General features: G+C 31.2%; 1 protein-coding gene across 1 annotated transcript in view; it reads left to right on the forward strand.

Moving 5' to 3' along the window:
* The window catches only part of ATRNL1 (attractin like 1), a 1,097,315-nt gene that overhangs the window by 165,561 nt on the left and 917,416 nt on the right, over positions 1–14,338 (forward strand). The window contains exon 11 of the mRNA XM_044665614.1: positions 11,315–11,399. Within this exon, the coding sequence (XP_044521549.1) occupies positions 11,315–11,399 (85 nt within the window). The remainder of the gene's footprint in view (positions 1–11,314; positions 11,400–14,338) is intronic.

The raw sequence follows: 14,338 nt of genomic DNA on the forward strand, positions 1-14,338 counted from the left end.
GAGAGAGAGAGAGAAAGAGAGAGAGAGAGAGAGAGAGAGAGAGAGAGAGAGAGAGAGAGAGAGAGAGAGAGAGAGAGAGAGAGAGAGAGAGATCTGTACTTTAGGAAGATCATTTTGATGGCTGAGTGGATGAACTGGAATGAGCAGATTTGTGGTAAGAGGGTTGACCAGTAGACTATTGCAATAGTTCAGATAGTTCAGATATGATGTTATGAGAGTTTGCAGCACAGGCCATATATGAGAGCTTTTGAGTTGAAAGGAGAGAGAGAAACAGAGAGACACAGAGAGAGATAAATACACAGAGAGACAGAGTCAGAGAGAGAAAGTGAGAGTGCAAGTGTGGCACCTAAGTTGCTAAGTTGTAAGGCTGGGAGACTGAGAAGATGGTAGTGCACTGACTGAGTCGTAATGGGGGAGTCTGGAAGAAGGGAAAGTATGGGGGAAATCTAATGATGTCAAGGTTGCACATGGTGAGTTTAAGGTATCTGTGGGATGTTAAATTTAAGATCTGGAATATGCAATTGGAAATGTGAGACTTTAGGTCAGCAGAGAAGTTTGGGCTGAATAAGTACATTTGAGAATCATCAGCATAGAGATAACAATTGAATCCATAGGAGGTGGTGTGATTACCAAATGAAATAATATAGAGCAATAATGAAGATGGGCCAGAACAGAACTCTGGGAGATACCCATCATTAGCTGGTATGAACTAATTGAATGAGTATCTAATTAATAAAGGAGTCTGAAAAGGAGCAGTCAGGTAGGTGGGAGGAAAATCAAGAGATTAGTGTTACAAACCTATAAAAAAGTTATCAAGAAGAGATTTGTCAATGAGACCCAAAGTTTCAGGAAAGGCAAGAAAGATGAGTACTGAGAAAAGGCTAGTAGATTTGGCAATTAAGAGATTGTAGCTGTGGAGAGAGAAGTTTTGGTGGAATGATGAGATCAGAAGCCAGACTGTAGAGACTTAAGAGACTAAGAAGAAAGGAAGCAGAGGTAACCTTCAGATGGTCTTAAAAGAAATTATACAAAAAGATAACTTGCTTAAAATTTGTTTCTCAAATTTTTATTTTCCTAAAATGTTTATTATTTAATATTTAATATTTATTATGTATTAACCCATAACCTTTTACAATTTACAACAAGATAATACTATTTACTCTAAATCAGTGAATGGCCTTGATCATATATTTCACATCTGAACCTTATTTGTCTGATCTATGAAATGAGGAAAAATCATGATTAATGAGGTCCTTTCAGCTCTGAAATTATTTGATTCTGTCTAAGTAATATTATAAACTCATACTCATAGATGCTTTATAATTATTTCTATCTTACCAATGCCAACCTTATATATGAATGTGTATGTATGTATATATGAACACATCTATGTTCACATAAAATTTTCAGGAGATCCTGACAGAATTAAAAAATCTTATTAATACCTGTCATGAAATGAATAATATAATTCCTTAAAAATATACTCTCATATCATTAAACTTTTTCAAATATTTTTGTATAATCTGCTAAAGCTTTGTGTTAATAAAATAGTACTTTTGGAATTAATGATAAAACAAGTTATAATGGTGTGATTAAGATAAATAACTTTTTTTGATGGTTTTCATATATGATCTGTACTATTTAATGACTTTTTATTTGGATTATTTTACTTTTTACTATTAGACATTCATTTGGAATTTATAATTACACAAAAATCATTGTGGTTATTTTTCTTCAAATATTACAGAAGTGTTGGAGGGCAGAGGATAATGGAGGAAAAAGATGGGGAAGAAGAACTAGCAGACTGCTTTTATCACATGGGCTTTGGATAGGGCAATGGCATCCCACAGTCCTGTGACATTATACAAAAGTGGTCAGCAGACCATATGCCATGGGTTGAAATCTGATCTACTATTTGTTTTTGTACTGCCCAGGAACTAAGAATGTTTTTTATATTCTTAAATCTGATTTGCTGTAGTTTGCAGATTCCTGACACTATCATTCTGTTCTCTTTTGTCTTTAGCAGAAGCTTTGAAATATTTGATTATTGAAAAAAGTTGGTTGCACATTTTCCATAAGTAGAAATTCCATCACAATTCTTTCTGAGTTTGTTCTGGACAAAAGTTTTAGACTCCAAATCTACCCAGTCTATATAGTGATTAGGTTTTAGTTCAATTAGGTATTCTAGCTAACATATGACCTATTCTTGGTTGAATAATTTGAAGATTTCTTTTTTTTCCCAAACTCTTGAAGACCAGACCTGAAACAAAATGATTCAGTGTTTTAGGTTTGGGATTAGAATAAAATGAGATACTCAGAAACCATTTGACAAACAAAAGGAAATTTATTGAGACCTCATATTAAAAATATTCAGCAAGACTAAGGTACTGTATCATGTAGACACTACTCAATTATCCCCACACAAAAATGAATCTGGCTAAAAGGGTATTTTGATACACAGGCAGTACAATATCTATCAGATCTAAAGGCCATGGACTTTTTAGTAGAATGGCCTTTATATGTCACTGACAACTGAGAAACCTAGATGGTTTGGTCCTTTTCCTCTGATACTCTTTAAATCTTGGGATAATTTCCCTTTCTTTTAGGTAAAAACTATTCCCTACTACATGTCAGGGATTTAGGAGAAACTAATTCAGCTTACATAGGCAGAGCTTTAGGGAATTTTGCTGCTACCAGAGAAGCAAAATTTATTTATTTATTTATTGCTGCTGCTGTATGAGAGAATGACCTCAGATGATTGCTGAAAAGTCAATAGAAGAATTTGAGTTAAAAAAGAACATTATGTGCTGAGTATGGAACTCATTTATATGGTAGTTCTGTAACTATTAAGACTCATTCCTCCATTGCCAAGATATTAAGTTTCATCTAAGGTTTTACACACTTAAAAATTTTAAGCAAAGGGCATGTTTAGCAATGAGTTGTAGAAAAAATTTTAAAATATTTATTTCACTTGAAAACATAGATGAAAATGTATGTGTTGTTTTAGTGTGGAAGTCTTATTGAGAAAATTCTAAATCACAATATTTGTTGAAAGTTGAACTATAATTTTTCCCCTTAGTGCTTAAGATGACAGTAAAAATGGGGTATTGCCGTAAGCATATTCCAAAATATCTGGTTCAATGCAAAGATTCATTCTAAAAGACATAGGTAAGAAATACATAAAATGTGTTCCAAAGAAAATATGAATTATTTATTATGAATTATTTATTTATTCATTAAGTTTGCCTCTATTTACAGTTTTTATACTTATTTTTGCCTAGACCAGTCCCTCTTTCTGTACCTTGCATCCCATCTCCTCCTAATATTTCCAACTGATGGTCTTTCTGATCATTCCTATTTCCCTAATATTTAATTTCTTCCTAGTTTTTGGATCCCTTCCCTACTACTTACATACTTATTCAAATCACTTTCATTCTGAAAAATCTCTCATTAGATTCTCCTATTCCATTAAACTGTTATCCTATATATTTCCTCTCTTTCACAATAAAACTTCAAAAAAAACCCTAACTCTATACTCATACTTCTCATATTCTTTTTAAAAAATATCTTTGCACATTGGCTTTCAGCCTGATGATTCAATTGAAACTGATTTCTCTAAAATTTCTAATTATTTCCTCATTGCCAAATCAAATGGCCTTTTCTCAGTCCTCATTCTCAGCTGCTTCCTATGTTCATCCCTCTAAGATACCCTTTCCTCTCTGGCTTTCACAATCCTCTCCCTTTTGGTTCTTTTTCGAACTGTGAATCTTTCTCAGTTTTCTTTGCTCATTTATCATCTGTATCATAGCCCTTAATTTAGGCTTTCTCCATGCTTTTCTCCTGGGCTCATTCCTGCTCTCTACTCTGTCACTTGTTTAGCCATAATCTCCTCTGGGTTTAATTATTCAGATGATTCCAAATATCTACCCAGCCTAGTCTCACTGTCCCAGGCTCCAGGAATACATCTCCAACATGTGGTATATTTCAGACTGCATTTCCTGTAGGCATTTTGAATTCAAGCTATCCAAAACCACACTCATTATCTTTCTCACATTTTCTTCCAAACTTATGCATGTGGATTGAGGTCACAGTCATCCTTCTGCTCCTCATGGTTTGCCACTTAGGTTTATAATTCTGGATTTTCTCATCCCCATTTACCCCATATATTTAATTAGTTGGTGCTTAATAAATGCTCACTGATTGTACTTTAAGAAGATTAGTCTAGTAGCTGTGATGGGGTATATTTTGGAAGGGAGAGGAACAGAAATCAGATTGTTAGACTAGTTCAGGAAAAAAGTGATTAAGGTCTGAAGTAAGGAAGTGGCCACACGAATGGAGAAGAGGGAATGGAAATCAGAGATACTATAGAATAGATCCTGTAGGCTTTTGGATATTCATTAAAGATGGGCAAGGATGCAGCAGAGAGAAGAATCTATAATGAGTTTAGGAACTGGAGGATATGGTGCACTTGGCAGGAAAGGGAGCATTTAAAGGAAGGGCTGACCCTGTAAGTTTTTGTGGCAATCACATGAAAATTAAAACAAAAAGGTTTCAGACTTTCAGTTTAGTTAGATTTAATAATTTCTTACTATGTATTGAGCATAAAATTTGCTCATATTATTATGATTTCAATATTTTCAAGATCTGTGATTTTATTTGTTTATTACTATTGCCTAAATATGCTGCAAACACTCTAGGTTTTAGTAAATGGACTTGGGAAGGTGCTATTATAGGTGAAAACAAAATCCAGTTATTCAGTGACCACCTTTCTGGTAACGAGCCTCTTTCAGTTTCACTAAGCAACTTTCAAGGTGAAAGACACAGATGTAAATCATTGTAGGTCCAGAAACCTGGAGGTTCTCCAGCTTTTAAGGACTTGTAGAGCTTATGGTTTACTAATATTGCCTTCCAGAGCCCAGAACCACCTCCATATCATATTAAGACATTGGATTTGGACTTTAGTGGACATTATAAATATTAAAAATAAATCACCTTCTTCCACACAATATTTAAACAAAATAACCATTATCTATTTTCCTTATCTACTTTAATCTGATTTTTGACTCCCCTTAGGTCCTATTATGACTTGACTGGGAATTTTTGGGGTGGGGATTGGTTGTATTTTTTAAAGTATTTTTATTGCCAATAAATTTATATACTTGAATAAGCTCAAAGTTTTCATAGGCATAGAGATAATACATGTTTTTACAAATCTAAAAAAAAATGAAAATACAGGGTCTATAAGTAAACAAAAATTTACAATTACAAATGTATTTTAGTAAGATATCTCAAAGAGAATGCAAAGCAGCAGCTGCAATGTATTAAATTTTATGTGTTCTTGAATACTTAAGGCATAAATGTAGTTCGAGCATAGCCTGTAATAGCAATTAGCTGTTTATCCCTACAGTATTAAAAATAAAAATTCATAATAGTTTAATGTAGTCATGGTTTCAATTGTTAAACCTACTTTTTCTGAGATATTTTTGCTATGTTAATACTATTTGGGGTTTGTTGTAGGGTTTATGGGCTCTGTTGTAGGGTTTGTGGGCCCTGTTGTAGGTGCTATACTTGGAGTTAAATTTTATTTCATGCATTTTCAAAAAGATCTGACTAAGTTTTGTTGAGAGAAAGAATTTTTTTACTATTAGCGAATGAAATTATTCCTATATGAGGTTACTGGAAAATGTTTATTATTCTCATGTAAAATGTTTATGGAGTTTAATTTGCTTAATTTACAGTACTCTAGAAATAACAAGGCTTCTGGACACTGAAATGAGTTTTATTTATAACTAAGTACATATTTTCCCTTTATTACTTGTGGCCTGATATTTATATTTTACAATTCATCTTGACAAATTCTTATAGACTCCCAATCTTTGTCATGCCACCTATCAGCTGGTAATCATAGAACAAATAAAACATTTCTAATCTGGAAGGAAACTCAAGATGACATTTGGGCTCTCCTTTCTCAGAGGAGGAAACAGGCCCTAAGAAGTGAAATACAGTTTAATTCAGTAGATATTTGTCCAGTGTCAGGAACAAAAAGAAGTGAAAACAGTCCCTGCCCTCAAGGACCCTTAATTTTCTTGGGAAGGGAAGGGCAACAGATATAAAGATAAGTTACAAATTATATAAATGGCAAATGTGAAGTAATGTAAAGGACGTGGAATCATTGACACCGCGAGCTCAGCAAAAAAGTACCACATAGGAACAAGTTGCTCAAAAGGATACACCCTTCAATTAGGAGCAATAATATAAGGCTGTAGTGATTCAAAGTAGGGAAAGAAAGATAGGTAAACTTGATCATTAACAGGATATGTCCTTTAGAGGAAGAAAATCATGTTATAAAGAAGGCTGCTTTAAGATATACAGATGAGTTAATAATGCACCCTTCACCCTTCAAAATATAGTATGAACTCTAGAGGATTGAATAGAAATGGAAGTTATCAGTGGACAGTTTGACCCATCAGAACAAGTAATGGCTGTTTGCCATTTTTAAAAAAGTAATTTCATTCTTCTGCATGAAAAAATTTCAGAGGTATCAGGTCTCTTTGAAGTCATATTCAAAATGTTTTCTTTTATCCTAGTTTGAATATACATGATATTAACCTAATAGAAAAATCAGGCATGGTGGTATTTAATGATGATATTTCTAATTTTCCAAGAATAAAGAAAGTATGGGAGAAGGATATGTAAACCTGCTGTAAGATTTTAAATAAGGTTTCAATATGTAAGAATCTACTTATTAGCAATAAGAATAATTGTTTTTTGAATTTTATAAAAATTGAATTTCAAAGCTTTCTTATTATGCCTGAAATATTGTTTTTTGGAAATTCTTTTGTTTCTGAAGTCTGAAAATTGAATTTTATAAAAAAGTCTTAATGTTTGCCACATTTTGTATAAGATGTATGTGATGAAGATTTGAAAGAAAAATTAAAAAAAATATGCTTAACTCATTTTAGCTCAAAACCACACATATCTAGGTATTTGAAAAACATCCACAAGTTTGTCTATTTTTGCAAAACACACAGATTGTTGATAAGTAATGCTTTCTATTCCTTTATTTCCTCATCCTATAGATATAGTTCATGTTGTAATATCCTGTACATTTTAATTGGTGCCTCTAGGTGATTCAGTGGATAGGGTGCTGAGCCTGGAGTCAGGAATACCTGAATTCAAATGTGACCTCTGACATTTATTAGTTGGACAAGTCACTGAATCCTGCTTGCTTTAGTTTCTTCATCTGTAAAATGATCTGGAGAAGTTAATAGCAAAGCACTCTAGTATCTGCCAAGAAAACCCCAAATTAGGTCATGAAGATCAGACATGACTGAAATGGCTAAACAACAACAAGAAGAAAACAATATTTTAAATGCTTTAAAAATCATTTACATTTTCTATAAGCCTGATATTTAGTTTTGACTTGTGAAAATCAAGTTTTTAAAATTCAAAGGGTCTTTTCTTTGTGTACTTTCACATAGCCAACATGTATGCATTTTTCCATCCATTGCCTTTTACTATTTTATGTTCCAAAATAGCCAGTATCTAAGTTAATTTTGAAAGAAATATTTATCACATTTTCTGCTTTATAGGAAATCCTTTTGTCAAGCTTATTATTTAAATAATTTTGACTGCATGAAAATATAATTTGCCTCCAATTTTCAGGTTATTATTGATTACTCAATATTTTGTCAACATATAATACAAACTTTTCATCTATGTTTTTAGAAAAATAACTTTTTCTATGTAGCTTTTCCATTCATATATTATTTTCTTTCTTAATTCTCAGAAAATTACTAAACTATTGCAATTTCTTGTAATTTGATTAGTCTCGAGCACTTTTATGAATTATCTGAGTGTTCAGGAAATGCATTTTCTTCTAAGCAAGGAATATAATTATAATATTAAAATAAGCCTAATTAATAATTCAGACTTTCCATAATGTGTGAAAGGAAGCAGATCACAAGAGAAACAATGTATATTTAATTTAGAATTGAACATTTTCATTATTTAGTAATCCCCACATCTCACAGGAAATGAATCTTTATTATACAGAGTATTGATTAGTAATTGAAAGCTTAGCAAAAGTGAAAAAAATCTTGTATAACACTATTCAGTAGTTACTGAGAAAGCAAGAAGAGATAAGAGCAAAGGATATTTGGAATGATTTCCATCTTTACACAACTCATATACTCTTTATTCCTCACTCTGTTGAAAAGACCTGCCAAATTGAAAAATAATGTCAGCAAGTGCGGAATTATTGGGTCTGTAGCCTACATGTGTTGCTTATCTTAAAACTAGCTTTTTAATAACATTTTTGTGGGTTTACTTCCAAGTTAACTCTTGCCTTTTAAAAAATAATTTTATGTGTGAAAATAATTATCAACTTTTAAAAGATAAGAGAAAATATAAAAATTAAAATATATAAAAACATTTTTCATAATCTTTTAAAATTTGGAAGTATATTTTCAGCTCCAAATTGTTTCCTTTTCTTCCTCCAAACACTGTGAGAAGGCAACAAATAGCAGTTATATATATGAAGTTATGTAAACACATTTCCATATTAGCCATACAAAAAATAGGATCAAAAATAAAGAAAAAATATGCTCCACTCTGCATTTAGAGTCTATTAGTTCTCTCACTGAATGCAGTAGCATTTTTCATTGTGATTTATCTGTAATCATTGTGGATCATTGTATTAATTGGAGCAGTTAGGTTTTTCACTGTTTTTTTGTTAAAATATTGCTATTACTATATTCAGTATTCTAGTTCTGATCACTTTACTTTGCAGTAGTTTATATGTCTTCCTAGGTTTTTCTAAAACTATCTCCATCATTTTGTTTAAAGCTCAATAGTATTCTATAACAATCTTATACCATAATTTATTCAGCATTTCCCCAGCTGATGGACATCCCTTTAATTCTTAATTCTTTACTACCACAAAAACTGCTATTATTGTTTTTGTATATTATATGCCTTTTTACCTTTCCTTTGATTTCATTGGAATATTGAGCATGCAGCAGTGTTGCTGAATAAAAGGATATGCACAATTTTATAGACTTTTGTGCATAGCCCCAAATTGTTCAACAGAATAATTGAACCACTTTTAAAATAATCTTTCAGTTTAATTAAAAGAAATTTTTGAGAGAGGGATGGTGACAAATTTTATTCAGATTAAACTGACTTTTTTATTAGTCAGATTGAGGTACATAACTGTTGCTTTCCTAAATAAGCTTATGTAAATTTAAATTTGACAATTGTATTGTAATTTTCCTAGTGTAGTTGAACATTAGTTCTTTTGTTACTATTAGTGGTATTTTTCTTTCATATATCAAAAGCAATACGTTTTTTGTGAAGATTAGAGTCACAAAGTCAAGAGACTGAAAAGGCATTAATAATATCAGGATGGACCACTAAGTTTTTATGTAAGTCATAATCATTCATTTTAAAAGATCCTTGTAGAATATTTTATAACTTCCTTAGCTACCTTGGGCTAATATAAGTTCTTTCCTGTGTTTTGCCAATATTTTGCACTTTATTTCTATTTTTCCTCCTCTCCCTTAAAGTTTTTGAGGAGAACTGTATTGTTTACATTCATTCATTTATCCATTCTTAATGTGAACAACTAATCCTTTCATATTAAAGATTAGCAAGTGACCCTTCAACTTTGTCATCTCCAGGAAAAATAATCCCAGGTCACTTATGTTTTCCACAGAGTCTTTTCCAAAACATACTAGATATTATAGAAAAATTGTGCCTTAAAGTTAATGTGGAAAGTTAATGCAGTGTCAACACTGTAGGGTGGAATATATAATGGTCCAGAGTCAGAAAAAAAACTTAAAACTTTCAGCTTTGACTCTTACTAAATATGTGGCAATAGACAAGTCTCAATTTCTATGTCACTGTTTTATTGGCTTTAAAATGGTCCAATAATGTGTGTACTACTTACTTCACAGGACTTTTATAAGAAATTGAAAAACATCATGTAAATTTGAATTATTTTTATTTAGCATTATTATAGCAATAAGGAAGTATTTATAATTGAATATACTGGAAAATAGGATGAACTTTAAATTTTAAAAAATTTTCATATAATATAAAATTTTGAATTCCAGAATAATAGAATCACAGATTTGCAAGAGACTTCAGAACTCATCTAATCAAAGCCATATTTGAACAGGAATCCCTTCTTCAATGGCCCTTACAATTTACTATCCATCCATTTTGGGCTTGAATACTTCTAGTTATAATAAACTCACTGAATCCTGAGGTTCCTTCCAATGGATAATTTTATAAACTTTTATGTTTCCCTTGGTCAAACACTCTAATATTAGAACTTTGAATTTGAATTAAATTCTAGGTCTTTGGGGGGTATATATAGTGTTTATCCTTTTTACTACTATTATGCCCATTTAAGTAAGGAAATTAATATTTCACTAAAATAAGCACATTTTGAGTTAGTTGTTCTCTATGAGAGTTATATAATAATACTCTCTTTAAACGTGACATCTATCCTAAAATGTAGCTTGCATTGATTTCTTTAAATGCTTATTCTGCCAATAGACATATTTTAATTGTCCAAATAAATACATGACACTCTAATGAAAATATCACAAATAATTGCTGATTTTTTGAAATCTATAAACCCAATTTTTGTACTTAAACCACCATGTATTTGTCACATTCTATTTTTGAGGATATATATAGTAGCTAATATACATTTTTCAGACTGTTTTAACTTTTCACAGCATTTACATAGTGGACAAATGATTTATTACTTGTTTCAGTGTCTAAATTCTTCCTAAGTGTGAAGATCTACTATTGATCTCTCTATTTATGAAAATTTGTATTTGTGTTATGAAGAGGATTTAATACTTTCATCTTAATAGCTTTAGTAGCTTTTCCAAAACAAATTTCCTATAAACATTACACATATCATTGGAATTTTTGTATTTGTCTAAAAATTCCCTTTTTTCCATTTTTATGAAATTTTCCAATATGCTTATAGATACAAAACATTTAATTATCATATAAAAATTGAATTCTCTTTAAAAATATCATTTATATGTGAAATATATTTACTTTCATCCAGTTTGATTTTTCACTTCTTAGTATTTTAATTGCAAAAAGTTAATTCAGAGAAAAAACAGTCATTAATATTCAGTAGTTGAGGTAAATTAGTCATTTCACAACTCATTGCTTCATCTTTGTAAATTAGTGTAACATTAAATTTGATTTTGTTTTGTCATTAAATATTTTGTAGCATAGCTTTACCATTTATTCAGGAACATGTGGTGTTTTGTTTTTTTTTTAGCTTGTGATGAATGGAAAATTTTACCCAAACCCAATCTTCATAGAGATGTCAACAGATTCGGGCACTCAGCAGTCGTCGTTAATGGGTAAATGAGCATATTTACAAATTTTTAAAATACAAATGATTCTCTGCATATATTCAGTGTGATCCCTTTCAAGCAATTTCTGATAATGTAAACGCAAACATTCTGAAATAATGTGTAAATGAAACATATCTATGTTAGTTTAAGTATGTTAGGGAGAGTGGGACACATGTCTTAAGAAGTAGAAATTCAATAGGAGATAAGTGGAAGATGGTATATGTGGGTTTTACCTACTTCATAATTATGGCTAGAATCAATCCAGATAAATATCTTCCCCCAAGGAAAAAGATCTGGAGTGACTTCCCTAAAAATGGTTTTTAAGAAATAGACATCTTTTGACACAGTCTGACCTAAAGCCTTGATTTTTAGAGTCAAGAGACTTATGTTCTAGTCCTAGCCCTGTTTTTGATTGGTTAGGTCATCATGGGAAATTCACTTAATTCCATGGACCATAATTTCTTCATTTGTAAAATAAACTACATGATGTATAAGAGTCTTCAAGGTATAATCTTTTATCACTCTCTAAAATTCTGACTACTTTGAAATGAGCATATTTGTTATTTAATATAGCCAGTTATTTAGGTGCATAAAATTATATTTAATAATGACAATGATTTTTGGAAATTCTATTCAACAAATATGTAATTGCCTACAATGTGCAAAGATGAAACATACATAGTATTAATCCATTGTACTTACAGTCCTATGAGAATAGGAAAAAGAACATGTACAGAGATGAGTGTGAGACAAAGTAAAATGTGATCAGGACAGATTAAAAGACAAGACAGGTATTCTATGAAAATAGACTGTTTCATCAAAGGAAATTGGGGTACACTTTATGAGCAAAGCTTTAAGTGGAGCTAAAAATATCCTTAGATAAAGAGAACTTTACGTTTTTACTGTCTTACAATTCAATCCAGGGCTGCCAATGTCTATTAAATTCTTAAAGTGTGCATAACAACATGCCAGACACTACAAGAGCTTAATGCCTACTGCATTGGATGAGAGTCCTGGGAACTGAATGCTACTATTTCTCTGACTTTGGGCAATTAATTATTGAGACCTTACTTCTTCTGTAAAATGATGGGGTTTGGATTAAATAACCTCACAGGTCTTTTCGAGCTGTGAATTTGTGATCATACACCCCCACCACATATTTTTGAGACAAATTATTAATTAGCCACAGCTTACTAGATTTAGTAAACTAGATTCAGTCCTCTAGGGGATGCTGATTATATCATTCAACATACTCCCTATATTCTTACCTTTACAACATTTGTGAATTTAATATGCATGTTTTCCATGTTTTTATCCAAATCATTGAAAAAACGTTAGTTGAATACAAGGATGGATTTTTTGGGATCTCTACTAAAGACCTCATTCAATTTTTATATCAATTCATTAATATCATCTTCTTTTTCTTAGTCATTCTAACAGTTTCAGATCTCCCTGTGCTATTTTTAGTCCACATCTATCCATCTTTTAAAAAAGTAGATTAAGATACTTTGCAAAAATGTTTGCTAAAACTAGATCTTTTATAGTATTCTTCAAATATACCAGTTTAGTGACTGTCAAAAATCGGGTTAGTCTGCCATGATCTATTCCTAGGGGAGCCATACTGGATCTTTGTGATCATTCCATCATTTTATAGTTGCTCAATAACCTTTCCTTTAATATAGGTTCTAGAATTACATCAGGAATTGAAGCTAAATTCACTGTTTTGAAAATGCCACATTTTATAAAGTCTGTTCTTTTGTTTTCTACTTCAAAATATTTCTTAAATTCCACTATTTATTGGCTCAGTAATCATGTTTGCAATTCTTTCAATATCCTATTTCATATTAGCTAGCAATTTGAATTTATTGAGGGTATCTTGGCCTCTTTTATTATGTTTTTCTTCTCTTGGGTATGAACTCCCTATTAACCATTTTTATTATGTCCTTTACAGTTCAAAGTTCACTTTTCTTGGAAAAGGAAACAAGCAATATAAGAACTGAGCAGTTCTCTTTTCTCTCTCTTGCTAGTTATCATTATCATATCCACTTGAGCAGCAACCTTTTTCTCCCCCACTATAATAAAAACAAAACAAAACACTCACAAATAGAGAAGAAAACAAACTTTAATCACCTTTAGTTCATCTGATAATTACTGTTTTCATTCCTCGCTGTAATATTTTTTACCTTCTGTCTTTGGAATTTCATTATTGAGAATTTTCCATTTTTCTTATATTGACTTTTAAAAAATTGTGTCATGAAATAATATCTTCTCATTTTCAACCTTGTGAAATTTACTCTTCTTAAATATCAGATTTATATCAGATTGGTTTTCTTCTCCTTGGTCACAACTCCTTTGATAAAATATTCTCCTCAAATTCCACAATATTTGTACCCTACTTCTCTTTCTTGAACAAAATCTCATCTCAAATAGCAGCAACTATCCACATTTTGAAGTATTAAATTATTAAGGCAACTAAAAATATTAGCTTCTATGCTTTTGGCACAAAGTTAGATACTTACAAAACTGAAGATTCTCATTTTTAATTATGTCTCTGTGCCAGACTTGTGATCTTCTTCCTAAAATCTTATTTTCTCCTTTTGTCCATATAAATTAGGACAATACTAAGCACCAATGACAATATTGTTTTTCTATTTGACTGTGGCTCTTTATCCAAATGTTCTCCAGTCTCTTCACTACACAGGTGCTGGATTTCTTTAAATCAGTATAACTTTTTGATATGCGTTAATATGCTCTGCCTCCACATCTTAAAAAGTATTGATCAGTCAGAAATTAAGAAAGTATAGAGAGATTCTAAGATAGGAACCAGTTAACATATTTTTATTAAGTATTTACTATGTGCTAGTGTTGAGTATAAAAGTACAATGAACTGAACAATCCTATTTGCATTCAGTTTCCATTTTAAGGGAGACAAATACATGTAAAAA

The sequence above is a fragment of the Gracilinanus agilis genome, chromosome 2 (genome assembly GCF_016433145.1).
Source record: "Gracilinanus agilis isolate LMUSP501 chromosome 2, AgileGrace, whole genome shotgun sequence".
NCBI classification, from domain to species: domain Eukaryota; kingdom Metazoa; phylum Chordata; class Mammalia; order Didelphimorphia; family Didelphidae; genus Gracilinanus; species Gracilinanus agilis.